The 16362-nt window shown below is 37.1% G+C and overlaps 1 protein-coding gene across 1 annotated transcript in view; it reads left to right on the top strand.

Annotated features, from left to right (window-relative positions):
* The window catches only part of LOC149802467 (uncharacterized), a 512180-nt gene extending 498208 nt beyond the window's left edge, over positions 1-13972 (top strand). The window contains exons 120-121 of the mRNA XM_089951513.1: positions 61-212; positions 12811-13972. Coding sequence (XP_089807639.1) covers positions 61-212; positions 12811-12892 — 234 coding nt within the window. The 3' untranslated portion in view covers positions 12893-13972. The remainder of the gene's footprint in view (positions 1-60; positions 213-12810) is intronic.
* Positions 13973-16362: the final 2390 nt, after the last annotated feature.

The following is a 16362-nucleotide window of genomic DNA, read 5'->3' as shown; positions in this document are numbered from 1 at the left end:
GATCACATGGCTGATCAGTGGAAATCTTCCATACAACTGAAGCAACTGCAATTATTTCAGACTCTGGATATGTATATGGCCCCTGATGAGACTGTTCAAAGCCTTGGAGAGGTAAACGTGGGCTTTGAGAGCCAGTCAACCCGCAGTCTACAAAGAAATGGTGTGTCTGGGGAAGTGAGGGCTACTGTTGCTCGAAATCCCCTTTATGATGAGTAAGTACAGTAAGCACAATGAATTATTTTTAATAGGGGGATATACAGCAGAACAATAACAAATTATTTTTATTGGGGAATATACAACAGACCAATAACACATTATTTTTATTGGGGGATATACAGCAAATCAATAACAAATTATTTTTATTGGGGATATACAGCAGAACAATAACAAATTATTTTTATTGGGGGATATACAACAGACCAATAACACATTATTTTTATTGGGGGATATACAGCAGAACAATAACAAATTATTTTTATTGGGGATATACAGCAGACCAATAACAAATTATTTTTATTGGGGGATATACAACATACCAATAACCAATTATTTTTATTGGGGAATATACAGCAGACCAATGTACAGTTGTGTTCATGCTATATCAGTGTCATATTTCTTGCATTTGCAGGAGTCCACATATTTTGGTTCCCCTCCCACACTATGCAGGAGTCCACATGTTTTGTTCCCCTCCCACACTATGCAGGGGTCCACTTGTTTTTGGTCTCCTTCCCACACTAACAGTAATGTATGCATATGAAAAAAGAACTAATATATTTTTTGATTAGCTTGTGATTTAAATTTGGGATATTAGACTGTGATCAAGAAAGTATTTATTTTTGGCATGAAGATTCCTATTGGGGATCATTTTTGTCCTTTCCTATGTAAAATAAAAATCGAGTTACATTCTTAACTAAAATTATATATCAGGAAAATCTCCATCATTTTGCTGGAGGGGTGTATTATACAATAATTGAAATGCATCAAAGGTTGCCTATTTTAAGCAAATATGACTTAAATAGTGAATTTTGGAAAGTCCTGTAATCCATTATATTTAAAACATGAACCTGCACTAAGAAGAAACCTGTCTAAAGAGGTCATTTTTTCATTACCCAGAAGTGGCTGCATTAAACAGGTTTGACTGTACATAGAATGTATGAAAAGAGACAAAAACCTTCTAGCCTCATTTTGCCTTCCCTGATAAAGAAAAGATTTCAATTTGTATTCAATAATGTCTGTAAATTTGATATTGAGGGACATGTAAGTTCCAGGTATTATTTCACATTTTAGATAATCTACAGGATCAAGTTCAAATTTATGAGGCCAAATTTTATTGATGTGAATTAAATTAAGATCATGAACCACCATAATGTCTTGGACTTTAGGAATGTATGCATTTTATATAAGTAGGACATATTGTTGGCTACACCTTAATGTCTTGGACTTTAGGAATGTATGCATTTTCTAAAAGTAGGACATATTGTTGGCTACACCTTAATGTCTTGGACTTTAGGAATGTATGCATTTTCTAAAAGTAGGACATATTGTTGGCTACGCCTTAATGTCTTGGACTTTAGGAATGTATGCATTTTATAAAAGTAGGACATATTGTTGGCTACACCTTAATGTCTTGGACTTTAGGAATGTATGCATTTTCTAAAAGTAGGACATATTGTTGGCTACACCATAATGTCTTGGACTTTAGGAATGTATGCATTTTCTAAAAGTAGGACATATTGTTGGCTACACCTTAATGTCTTGGACTTTAGGAATGTATGCATTTTATAAAAGTAGGACATATTGTTGGCTCACAGAATGTGCTCATGTTGGCAATGGGAGTCATGTTTCTTCACTGAATATATTTTCTAACTGCATTAATGATAGGAAATAAATTTGCTACCTCTTGAATCCAATAATCTCGTAGTGAAAAAAAATCATCTTTATACCACATAGACAGAGGGAATAATCTGCTACTTCTTCTTATCACCACTAGGTGGCTTCCTATCAGATGGATATATACCAAGTTTCTTGACAATGATGATTCATAATTCCATACACCTCCATTGCAGCTGTCAACCAACCATTCCAGGTGTCTGACTTGGCCATACATTTTGACTAGTGACCAGAGGTCATTTACGTAAGAGAACTGTGCCGCATTCTGGCCAGCTTTTTCATGGTATGAGACATGGGGATCCAATGAACTGGCCCATCTATTTTGACACACACTCTGCCCAGATAGTGTCTGACATGGTTGCAAGACATCAGCCACTGAGACCATCCAGCACTGCTTCCAGCTGGCCATACCAGCAATTTAGGCAATGTATTTTGCCCAGCCACCAATTCAACTGCCGGGCCAGTTGCATTGAGGGGATAATATGCTGTAAACAGGGATGATGTCACTTCCTAATTAGTGCAGCAGGGTATGTACACAGAGTCTAATTAGTGTAGCAGGGTATGTACACAGGGACTAATTAGTGTAGCAGTGTATGCACACAGGGATGATGTCAATGCCTGATTATTGCAGCCGGGTATGTACACAGGGATGATGTCACTTCCTAATTAGTGCAGCTGAGTATGTACACAGGGACTAATTACTGCAGCAGGGTATGTACACAGGGATGATGTCACTTCCTAATTAGTGCAGCAGAGTATGTACACAGGGACTAATTACTGCAGCAGGGTATGTACACAGGGACTAATTACTGCAGTAGAGTATCTACACAGAGATGATGTCACTGCCTGATTATTTCAGCAGGGTATGTTCAATGAGAACACAGAAACCATGCCAGAAGAGGACAATCCACAATGTGAGTGCATGGGCAACTTTGAGCAGTACTCGACCACAGGATGGAACATATGTAATTCTGCTTTAAAGTAGCAGTGGAAGAAATCTGCAAGTCTTGCCACTGGCTCAACAAGCACATGGGGCTACATAAAGAAAATGAAGGTTCAGAACTGCAAAAAGTAATTCTGATCACCCCTCTAAATTGGCACAAGTCCTGGATAAATGAGTTGCTTGATCAAGCAATAGACATCCCCAGGAAAATCTCAGTGAGGACCAATGTGCTCAGACAACCATGGATGTAACCTGGCCAGGATTCTTCTTCCTGCCTAGATTTTGTAGGGAGGATCTTGTGTAGAAAAATGTAAACCTTCAATCATGAATTGCTAGATAGCCTCCACTTTACAGTCTTAAAAAGGGGCAGGTTTTCAAGGACAGTACAAGGCCAACAACACTGTCTCCCTTGGAGTAGCTCAATCCACCAGTTTCTCTGTGGGTTTTTTGCTTCAGAAGAAAAGTCAGGACTGATTACTGTAAAAGGATACCACTCCATGATCTCTAACACTTTAAGGCATCATGGTATTGGTTATGCCAAAGATCTAACAGATCTTCTAGCTATTCTTTGCTTTAATATCTCTTACCCTGTTTCCAAAATGGAATCTTTTTTAGCATGATATGACTCAACTCATATTAGTTTCACTCTTTGGTAAGAACATCACTAAAGCAATTATCATATAAAAAATGTTTGATGATAGTTCTAGTTTTGGCATGCAGAGTAATTTGCATACCCTTTCAATGGACTTAACCATCATGGTATAGTTCAGATTGAATAGTTCCATGGTCCTAATGATATAAATTGGTCCTTGTAGCTAATAAAAGGTTGCCATCAGCAGGCAATCAATGAATGGTATGGTCATCCACTCCCTTTCCTCAGATGATACATTGTGGTCAGGTCATCTACTCCCACTCCTCAGTTGATACTTTAAGGTCTGGTTATCCACTCCCTTTCCTCAGTTGATGCATTGTTGTCTGGTCATCCACTCCCTTTCCTCAGTTGATACATTATGGTCTGGTCATCCACTCCCTTTCCTTGGTTGATTCATTGTGGTCTGGTCATCCACTCACTTTCCTCAGTTGATACATTGAGAGAGGCAGTGATTCAAGACTTGGTCTTTACTCTCAAGCACATAGAAAAGAGTTGAGGAGCCTGACAAATGTCTTATGGTGAAGGTCAGAAAAGATGATATAACCCCACAAGACCCCATCATCATGGCTGTATTTGGGAAGCAAGGGCTGTTGGCTGGCATGCAAAATCAACCTTTTTAAGTTTTTGTGATCTTGCTTCACAGAGATAAGAATCTGTTGCATCAAGTGGCTGTAGCCCCAATGACACCAGGCCATATTGACTTCACCATTATCTGGTGCATCAAGTGGCTGTAGCCCCAATGACACCAGGCCATATTGGCTTCACCATTATCTGGTGCATCAAGTGGCTGTAGCCCCAATGACACCAGGCCATATTGACTTCACCATTATCTGGTGCATCAAGTGGCTGTAGCCCCAATGACACTAGGCCATATTGACTTCACCATTATCTGGTGCATCAAGTGGCTGTAGCCCCAATGACACCAGGCCATATTGACTTCACCATTATCTGGTGCATCAAGTGGCTGTAGCCCCAATGACACCAGGCCATATTGACTTCACCATTATCTGGTGCATCAAGTGGCTGTAGCCCCAATGACACCAGGCCAAATTGACTTAACTGTTATCTGGTACATCAAGTGGCTGTAGCCCCAATGACACCAGGCCATATTGACTTCACTGTTATCTGGTACATCAAGTGGCTGTAGCCCCAATGACACCAGGCCATATTGACTTCACTGTTATCTGGTGCATCAAGTGGCTGTAGCCCCAATGATACCAGGCCATATTGACTTCACTATTATCTGGTACATCAAGTGGCTGTAGCCCCAATGACACCAGGCCATATTGACTTCACTGTTATCTGGTGCATCAAGTGGCTGTAGCCCCAATGACACCAGGCCATATTGACTTCACTATTACTCTTGGTTATGGATTTAGCACTTTCACTGGATTCACTTAGATTTTTTCTGTCAGCAAAAGTCATCCATTTCTTATCTGTGTATTATCATCATAAATTACATAATCATTGGTTGAACTCTTTTCATGCTAGGAGAGTGGTTTACCCAATAAGGGGAAATCTAGTCATTCTTATGATAGTATTAATGCAATCAGCAAATCTATTTAATAAAGTACAATTTTCAGTAAATTATTTTTCTCCAAACATAATTACCCAGCCACCTTACTGTTACAACCCTTCATTACTGTTCAGCTATCCCACACCTCTCTTCAGATGTGAAAACTTTGATTGATTTATCACTCAGCTCAAACTGGTGAACATCCATTTAATTCGTAGTCACCCAGCAGTGATAAGGGGAGGTATTGGGTAAGAGTTTCTTCCCTTTATACCATGTCATTTTTAGTCACTGGATTCAAGGAGTAGTACAGTTTAATCAAGGTGATGTCAAAGTATTTATGAAAGCTTATGACAATGAAAACCATCTGAAGATTATAATGCAGTGTATATTTTCCACTTTCCTTCATATGAGTTATGCTTGAAATGAATGGACTCATTATTTTCTTTAAACAGGTTTATGTAAACTGAAATCAAAGTGGTAATTAATATGTGTTGGTTCTTGATGGAATCATTCTACATTACTCATTGCTCTAAATTGCATTTTCTTTACTAACATGATAAATGTACATTAAAACCTCTCACTGTGACCACCTCCAAAAACAGACCACTCCCCAATACCAACCAGATTTGCTACGTAAAATGACAAACTTGTCTAAATTTAGATGATTTCCTTATTAAGACCACTATTCTTGAAATTAATCGGTGGTCTTAATTGTTAGGTTTTACTGTTGTTGCTTGGTTTTCTCCAGTCTTCTGCACCTTTCTATTTGGAATATTAAATAGTGTGCTGTTTTGTCTGCAATATTTTGTACTCAATCATATTTTGTACTCATACTATTTTGTACTCATCAGTCATTTTGTTACACTATCAGTCAATCAAAATCAAATTATTTTTGAAATTTTAAATTTCATTCCATACATTTGTTGATATTACTTAGAGTGTGGAAATATTTGTTTTTAACAAGCATTTTAAGATGTTAATTTAAGCAGGAGATTTTATTGAAGTTTACACAAAATTACAGACAGTATCATTGGGTCTGTTCTTGAATTGGTAAAAATATGCTTCTTTATAAGATTCAAAACAATTCTGTAAAGGCAGGTAAATGGCACCAGTTTTGTTTAAAACAGAGACATCATTCCAAAGACAAATTTTAAAGTGACTCAAAGCCATTCTGTCCTTTAATCGGCGTCAAGTATTGGATTAGTGAATTTGTAGTGATGCAGCTTTAGTATTAGATTATTTGATATCTTTTTAACAACTTTTTACCATGAATTTCAGCAGATTTTATTATTACATCAAATGGTGTATGAAATGTGAGGGTTATCAAATGGTGTATGAAATGTGTGGGTACATGAAATTTGTGTATGACATGTGTGGGTACATGAAATGGTGTATGAAATGTGTGGGTATATGAAATGGTGCATGAAATGTGTGGGTACATGAAATAGTGTATGAAATGTGTGGGTACATGAAATGGTGTATGAAATGAGTGGGTAAATTAAATGGTGAATGAAATGTGTGGGTACATGAATGGTGTATGATGGTGTATGAAATGTGTTGGTACATCAAATGGTGTATGACATGTGGGTACATGAAATAGTGTATGAAATGTGTTGGTACATGAAATGGTGTATGAAATGTGTGGGTACATCAAATGGTGTATGAAATGTATGGGTACATGAAATGGTGTATGAAATGTGTGGGTACATGAAATGGTGTATGAAATGTGTTGGTACATCAAATGGTATATGAAATGAGTGGGTACATGAAATGTGTCTGTACATGAAATTGTGTATGAAATGTGTGGGTACATGAAATTTGTGTATGACATGTGTGGGTACATGAAATGGAGTATGAAATATGTGGGTACATGAAATGGTGCATGAAATGTGTGGGTACATGAAATGGTGCATGAAATGTGTAGGTACATGAAATGGTGTGTGAAATGAGTGGGTAAATCAAATGGTGAATGAAATGTGTGGGTACATGAAATGGTGTATGATGGTGTATGAAATGTGTTGGTACATCAAATGGTGTATGACATGTGGGTACATGAAATAGTGTATGAAATGTGTTGGTACATGAAATGGTGTATGAAATGTGTTGGTACATCAAATGGTGTATGAAATGTATGGGTACATGAAATGGTGTATGAAATGTGTTGGTACATCAGATGGTGTATGAAATGAGTGGGTACATGAAATGTGTGGGTACATGAAATGGTGTATGAAATGTGTGGGTACATGAAATGGTGTATGAAATGTTTGGTACATCAAATGGTGTATGAAATAAGTGGGTACATGAAATGTGTGGGTACATGAAATGGTGCATGAAATGTGTGGGTACATGAAATGTGAATGTAATGAAGGTCAGTATAGTATGCTCCCTAAAATCATATGAATTTTTTCAGATATTAGACATTAATTAAATAAGAAAATAACAAGAATTAACCATTTAATGTACATTTTCCAAATTAACCAAATGCATTACACAATTGTGTTGCAATCTCCTCTTCTTTCCCTGAATACTCTGTCTCTATGTGTCTCTCTGTCTCTTCTCTCTTGTCATAAATACTGTCTGAGTTCAGGAACTTAATAATGTTATGACATTAGAGGAAATATGTGTTGCACATATATATTTGTTTATTTGATATTATCTTTTGTTGTTTAACTTTGCCAAGGCTCTATGGTTTATAAATCTATAAATGTCTGAAGTATCTCTCTCCTCCTTCTTCCATCTGCATTTCATAAATTGTAAGAGGTAACTAATGGAGGCAGCCTGTTTGCCAGAGGTTATATCCCTTGTTGAGTGGAGGAGGGGAGGCAGCCTGTTGCCAGAAGTTGTATCCCTTGTTTAGTGGACAAGAGGAGGCAGCCTGTTTGCCATAGGTTGCATCTCTTCTTAAGTGGAGGAGAGGAGGCAGCCTGCATCCTCTGGTGAGTGGAGGAGAGAATCTTGCTAGTTGACCAGAGGAGAGGTCAGTTGATAATACCCTTATGAAACACACTATCTCAGCCCCAACTTCAGCTAACTGCGTGTTAAGAATGGCCTGGTTTGATCACTCAGCTTGACAAGCCAAGCTTCTAAAACTGTGGTAATAACAACTCTCACTCTCTCACCGATCTCGATATTATTAATAGTCACCATTGTAATTCAGGAAGCTTACACGTTTGTGATTGGAACCTTATCAAAGACTTGGTCTCCAAGGCAGTGACTAAGGTCAATGGAGGAAGGATTTTATCACCCTGCATTTCTCTGACATGAGATATGCAACAAATTAGTATATAACTGTCCCCATGTTAAGCTTCAATGCAGTGACAAAGGTCAATAGAGGAAAGGCAGGTGGAAAGCAAAGGGTGATTAAAAGTTCTTCCAACAACAAATATTCAATTTCGTATGACTGGTTTTGAAGCTGACAAAGAACATCTTGACCAGTAAATCAGACGTAGAAAATGTTCAAGGTAAATTGCATCGCTTTCTCATTGTGCCAAGATGAGAAGTAGAAAGTAACAAAGCTCTCACCATTTGTCATTGCAGAGGCTCTCCAAAGTCTGGCTGGACAGCCATTCTGTGCCAAGGCTCTGACCTTTTGTCATTGCAAAGGCTCTTCAGAGTCTGGCTGGACAGCCATACTGTGTCTAAACTCTAACCTTTTGTCATTGCAAAGGCTCTTCAAAGTCTGGCTGGACAGCCATACTGTGTCCAAGCTCTAATCTTTTGACATTGCAAAGGCTCTTCAGAGTCTGGCTGGACAGCCATACTGTCTCAAAGCTCTAACCTTTTGTTATTGCAAAGGCTCTTCAGAGTCTGGCTGGACAGCCATACTATGTCTAAACTCTAACCTTTTATCATTGCAAAGGCTCTTCAAAGTCTGGCTGGAGAGCCATACTGTGTCTAAGCTCTAACCTTTTGACATTGCAAAGGCTCTTCAGAGTCTGGGTGGACAGCCATATTGTGTCAAGATGCTAAGTTTAGTCCAATTACTTGTTGAATGCAGCTGTAAGGCTCACACATATTATCTACTTCATTTAAAATGGGTTGTGAACATACCCATCAAGGTATCTCATATATTTTTATCATTGTGCCATGGTGTTGTGTGATTTATGAATATAGATGACTGCAATCAGCCTGAGATGACTGCAATGAGGCAGAGATGACTGCAATGAGGCAGAGATGTTGCAACACATCATAACTCTCTCCAGTGAAACAATTAGCACTCAGTGAATGTTGATTCCAACAACGCTTATGCCCTAACTTTCATCTGAGCATGCTTTGACTGCATCAGCCAAATATAGGTTCTTGAACATCCCAGTAGACCATTTTGTCCCAAATCCTTTCTGGTGCTTTAACTGCCCAAAATTTGGTCACCATGGCTACAAGAGAAAACCAACATTTCCCAGGACGAGAAAAGTTTGTATGCAAATTGCCAGGGCAGAAACTTCTTTTAATTCATTGAGGTAAATTGTGAAAAAGGCCTGAATTACCACAAGTCCAGAAAGATTCTAGAAGCCACAACACCACTTAACACTGCATGCAAATCCTACATAAATATTGCTGAAGTGGAGGAAAAAAATTGTTCCCCAAATTCTTTCTGTACCCAGAGAGATATTACTTGCATCAGGCTGATAGTCTTGATACCTTCTGGGAGCTGCAGTAGCTCAGTTGGTAGAGTGTTGGACTTGCAAGCCAAGGATTACAGGTTTGATATCTGCCTTGGCCTGTCCTAGACAGCTGCCTCGGTGGGTTGTTTTGGAATGGCACTTAGCTTCCATTTCCCAATTGTTTTAAAAGTGCATTAAATGAATCAACAACAACTTGACACCTCCCAAACATGTGACAACAGCCACACACATTAAAATGAATCAACATGAACCTGACACCTCCCAAACATGTGATAGCAACTACACAAACCGTGAATGAAGAAGATACTGCAAGTAATCACAGCAACACTGAGACAAGTAAGAAACCCAATACTTCCAGTCAGAAACCATTTGGCTCTAATGGACAAAGGGAGCATGCTAAACTTGATTGTAGTGATTCTTGATATCTCTTGTTTTGATATATTGTGATGGATTATATCTATCCATCTGTCTGTCTTTGAATGTTTCCTTGTCTTTGCCAATTGAAGGAGTTGGCTCCTAACTGGTAGGATGGTTCAGGAGAATCTGTAGACAAATGTTTTATATCCTGGATGCTGATCCCAGGGGGAAGAGGAGGTGGTAATGTAAAGGGTTGCATTTTGGTAGGTAATATGGACTCATCCTTGTAATATGGACTGGTCCCTGTAGCTTGAAGTCCATCAACAGTAGTGCTTTGGTAGTGGTCATGTGATGCTTCAAGGGAATGAGTAGAGGACATGCATGTTTCCAATCCTGAATGCAATCAGGGGCAGGTAAAAGTGAAAGTGTGTATTTTTTTATGGTTTTCATTTCTGGATATACTTGAAAGAATCAGTTTTTACCCATCATTGCATGGATGCAAAAATTCAACCCTGTACTATCTTATAATTTTTTTCCTTCTTTTGTCTTCTTTCAAAATAACAGTACCTTCCAATAATGTACATATCCGGACAAAAAATTAATAGATTATAGCTTCATATTAACTCTCTCTGTCCATTTGTTTGTATGTATGTTGATTTGTCTGTGATTTGTAGTGTAGAAGGGTTTTATGTACTGTTTGGATTCTTTCAAAACAAGATTTTATGGGGTAGAGGTGTTCAGGTTGTGCTTATCATATTTTGTTAAAATATTTTTAAGACAGTACAAGATTTTCATTGTATGTCCATTTGTCCACATTTTTTTTCTAAATACCAGTCATCAAATATTTTCAGTTTTAGGATTGTTATTATTTTTATGGCAAGTTTTCATATGATTTTTACATAGTGTCCTTTGAACAAAATTTGTAAAATTCACTTTCTGAGAATGTATTCACATAGCATTTTTCATAAGTGGAATAAAGGTATATCTACTTAATAAATTTTACACTGAACACGAGTGTTAAAATTTTGTCACACATAAATGAATCCAGTTTGTGTGTTACCATTTTGTCTCACATAAATGAATCGATTATGTGTGCTACCATTTTGTCTCACATAAATAAATCAATTATGCATGCTACCATTTTGTCTCACATAAATGAATATAGTAGATTCATACCCTTGTGATATATAAAACATGTAAATCAGACACAAGTCTCAGAGTGAGAAAAGACAATCTTAAATATTTTGGAACATGTTGTATTCATTTTCTCACATAATAAATTTTTTCTCATGCTAAGATTTTTACCTGGTAATAATTTTCATTTATATGAGAAAGACTTGGAATCAACAGTCTTAACACCGACTCCAGCTCCAATTCTTTCCTCATTCTTCTACAAAATATTTTTCCCTTAGCCCACCTTGTAGGCTTTGTTCCCTGTTAGTCATTAATGTTGCCATGTGAGGTTGCTAGGTGTAATATCTTATTGTGATGTGTCAGTCAGTAGTGTTGCCATGTGAGGTTGCTAGGTGTAATATCTTATTGTGATTAGTTTGTAATTTTGCCATGTGAGGTTGCTAGGTGTAATATCTTATTGTGATGTGTTAGTCAGTAATGTTGCCATGTAAGGTTGCTAGGTGTACTTTCTTAATGTGATGGGTTAGTAATGTTGCCATGTGAGGTTGCTAGGTGTAATATCTTATTGTGATGTGTTAGTAATGTTGCCATGTGAGGTTGCTAGGTGTAATATCTTATTGTGATATGTTAGTAATGTTGCCATGTGAGGTTGCTAGGTGTAATATCTTATTGTGATGTGTTATGATTCTAATGATTTAAACTAAGTAACAGCAAAAACCAACCAGTTTTGTAAAATTCAACAAATAATTTATTTCCCAAGAGTACAAAAGTGAAAATTCAAAATGAATTGTATTATTATGAATTAAATCCCAAATAATCCTAAAAATTTCTATATCAAGTCCTACTGTATAGAGTTCCAACTGAATTTCAGTCATATTCCAATTAAATTCCAATTTAGAATGTGTTGATGTGCTATTAGTATCTTTGGTGATTATGTGCCAATAGCCTGGATTGTGGTTATTTGCTAAAAGTCTTTTGATGTATTGCAATATTATTATCAAAAGATGTTTTGTCTGAATTTTCTTAATTCCAAATTATTGTTTCTGCACAAGAATATTATTGATAAACACTTTGTATTTTCAGTGAATAATAATTTGAATAAATAATTCCACTCAAACAAAAATCAGAACGCAGCAAAAATACTGATTCTAATGTTAAGGCAAGAATGAGCAATTTCTCAAGTAAACAGCATTACATATAAACCTAAGACTCAATAACAGAATCAAGATGAGGGTCAAAAGTTTATTTCTAGAATGGTCTAAGTCGTCAACAAGACAAGGTCTAGTACTAGAATTGTAGGGGCCCCGAGTGGCCGAGTGGTCTAAAGCGCTCTCCGTTATGGATCACTGCCATCTCACCTCTGTCTGCGTGGGTTCAAGTCTTGGATTCAGCTAATGTGGGTATGTGAGAAAGCTTGCCAGTAGCTTCTCGTGGGTCGGTGGTTCTTTCCAGGGTTTTCCCTGGTTCTTCCTCCACCATTAATACTGGCCGCCATGTATAGCCTATCGTGTGCTGAAAAATGGCATTAAACCCTACAACAACAACAACTAAAATTGTCACAAACAACATGGCAAACATCAGGTACAGCAGGTTTCTCCATGGTGAAATTCCTTGTTAAGTATAATATTACTGTGTGACTTGTAATTATGGCGACATGATATGATATGTGATATGTATGTCATATATATCTTTGCAGTGAGAAGAAGGCTGGCACCAGAACCAGTACATCTGATGCTGCTGCTGTTAATCCTGTTGATCCTGTAATTGTCCTCTACTGACACCCATGATCTTCACAATGACCACAGTTATCATGAACAATGTTATTTTACATGGAGTTAAATAATTTGTTTACAACAGAAATTTAATCAATTTGAAATCAAAAGTTTACCATACTAAAACCATCTTTTCTAATAAAGAATTTCTGACTTTTATAGTGACTTATATCTGCAAAAGTAAAAAATAATTAAATTCTATATTATGAACTTAAGATATTTTATGGAACTTATTAAATACTAGATACCAAAATTCATTTAAAGAAGTTGTACATTTTCATTAAAAAACATAAAAATAAGAATTTTCTTACCATATGTAACATTCACTATTTTACATTTTTCTAAAACTTTGCTGTATGAATATTTTTACCATATATACATGCTTATAAGTTGAGTCCAACTGCAAACTGCACAGACCCAGATCTGCCATCCCATAATGCACCTGCTGATGTGGATCTTTGCCATTTGTTTGGAGTAATCAGTACAACAAACAAAATTTGGCAGATCAGGGACTATGTTTGCAGTTAAACAGGACTTGTTCAAGAGAATATACGGTACTGTACATGGTCATCATATTTACATGAAGCTCTGCCATCACCCGATATACCGTATTGGTTCATCAAGAGAGAAACATTAGGTCATTTTGTGATATCACTTTGAGATCAGCTGTTTCCACACATTTAGTATACATGATTTTAAACATATCACTGTTCTCACATGTATTCTAATGTACCATATATTCTTGTTATTTCAACATGTATTCTAACATGCCATATATTCATGATTTAAGTCAGTTGGAATTGAAAACTGCATTGACAAAGATCTGCTGTTATGTTATGCACAGGCAGATTTGGGTCTTTGCAGTTTGCTAGGAGTAATCAACAGAACAAACAATACTGACCCTGATTTGCCACGGTCTATGTTTCTTGCAGTTGAACTTTACTTGTAAGCAACTAAAATAGTAGATAGGAAAATATTTAACGTGTTGATATTATTAAACATATGCTCAAAATGCTCCTTTTATTAATAGTAGTGTGAATGCCATTTATATTTTTTTAGAAAAATAATAAATTTGAAGCAATACAGTGTCTGAATATTCATTGTTGTTTTTAAGAAATAACCTCAGAGGGCAGTGGCAGAGATCAATACTGGATATAAAGCTATGTAGCCCTAGTATATGAAATAATTAATCCCAGGTGGCCCAGTGGTGTAAGCACACACCTTTACTGATCACTGCTATCTCATCTCTGTCTGTGCGTGCTCAGGTCTCGAGCTTGCAGAATGCCTGCCAATAGCTTGCAAATGTGGTTCTGTGAGAAAGCCTGCCAGTAGCTTCCTGTGGAACCGATGTTTTCCCAAGGTTCTTCCTCCACCTGTTATTCTGACTGCTGTGGATAGCCTGTAATGTGCTGAAAATGGGGTTAAATCCACAAAAACAACTATTCCCTTGTTGGGCTTTAAGTTGGTTATGGAGCATGAATTGTTGCAATACATTTATTTCATTATGTGAAAAATACAAAACAGATAATCAATATTGGGAAACCTGTTTTAATAAAAATCAGAAATAATTCAACCAATAATTCAAATTGAGAAAAGTTTGTATGAGGAAAGGGTAACTTACTGGTTCAGAACCTATGTTCCATTAGAGAAGTAAGGAAATGGCCATTGCTTATAACTGCAATTTGAACCAATTAATATATCCAATGCAATATCGTTGAAACATTCAAAGCTAAAGAGTAAATTACCATCTCAGCAATGCAGACAGATGGATGACACAACTGCACAGTATATATCTAGGCCTAGTCCCGGTTAATTACATCACATGGGATTTTACATAGGTTGTACAATATCTTTCATAAGATAACAAATGCCTAATTCATACTTTTAAAAATATACATAATTTTTTTAAAAAAGAATATATTACTAGAAAGAGTAATTACAAAAACATAACATTGTTTTGTTCAGAGGCGGGAGAAGAACTCTTTTTGATACAGCATAGGAACAGCCTGATGGCCATGACATGGTCAGCCTGATGGCCATGACATGGTCAACCTGATGGTCATGACATGGTCAACCTGATGGTCATGACATGGTCAGCCTGATGGTCATGATATGGTCAGCCTGATGGTCATAACATGGTCAGCCTGATGGCCATGACATGGTCAACCTGATGGTCATGATATGGTCAGCCTGATGGTCATGATATGGTCAGCCTGATGGCCATGACATGGTCAGCCTGATGGTCATGACATGGTCAGCCTGATGGTCATGATATGGTCAGCCCGATGGTCATGACATGGTCAGCCTGATGGTCATGACATGGTCAGCCTGATGGTCATGACATTTTTTGCTGTTGAGTTTAATTATAGTGGCGTGCGCACAATTGTGCATGTGCCACTTTTTTCTGACTGCACCGCAGCCTGCTAGTTGTTCCTGGGGAAGGGGATGGTGCCACCTCCCCCAGGCTTTTATGGATTCAAGGAGCCCTGATAGTTTGGCCTCAATCTGAGGGTCCATAAAGGTCCCTACAGTTGAATGGTTGGCTGTCATTAGTGGGAAGGACAGCTTGGGAACGGCCCTGCTTGCTTTACATTGCTGGTTTCTTGTTGCATTTGCCTGGTGTTTCTTGCAATTTGGTTTTTTTTTTTCGATTTTTATTTTTCTTTTTTTTTCTTCAAAATGTTCTAAAAGGAGGGGGGATGTTCTATGCTGTTTATAGAGGTTCTTAGTAGATATCACGTATGAAGAGAGATTTTCAAGGTTATTATGGTATTACTAGTCGAGGTGTTTAGGCTGTGTTTCCTACGTTATGTTATTTATAAGTTTTTAGATATTACCTCTTTAAGTTATTTATTAATTAAGGTTTTTAGAGATTGAATGTTATTTATACTTTATTTAGCAAGAGACTGGAGTCCTAGCCGATTACACGATTCGTTAAGGACATCTAGGATCGGAATCCTAGCTGATTACTCGGTTCGTTAAGGACATCTAGGACATCCGATTTTGCGGTTTCCTTAGTTTTTTATAGGTGCTTCGTAAGTGAATTATTTATTAATACTTTTATAAAATTGAATGATATGTTATGGGTTTTTATGTGGTGGCTTCTAAATTTATTTGGCTAGTTAATGGGTCTTTTGGTTTTGTGGGGATAGTAATTATATTTTGTTCCTAAGTCCTGCTGAGTCTATGAATTGATTTATATTTTTATATGCTGATTGTTTATTTTTATTAGAGTCCATAAGTAACTCTGGGTATGTGTGTGGTGATCCAATCTCTGTTTGGTTTTTGATAAATATTTTCCGAGCGGGTTGATATTTTGGGCATATATTGAATATGTGGTGTAGATCTTCGGTGGTGTGGCAGTTAAAGCAGTTAATGGTTGCTGGTTTGGGTCCTATAAACCTTCCAAAACTGCTTGCTTAGGTTTAGTTTTTCCAGTTATTATCCTGTTTATGGTTTTCTGTTCTAAATAGGTA

The sequence above is a fragment of the Sinohyriopsis cumingii genome, chromosome 3, assembly GCF_028554795.1.
Source record: "Sinohyriopsis cumingii isolate HCF-2022 chromosome 3, ASM2855479v2, whole genome shotgun sequence".
NCBI classification, from domain to species: domain Eukaryota; kingdom Metazoa; phylum Mollusca; class Bivalvia; order Unionida; family Unionidae; genus Sinohyriopsis; species Sinohyriopsis cumingii.
This window is presented reverse-complemented; position numbering and strand designations above follow the sequence as displayed.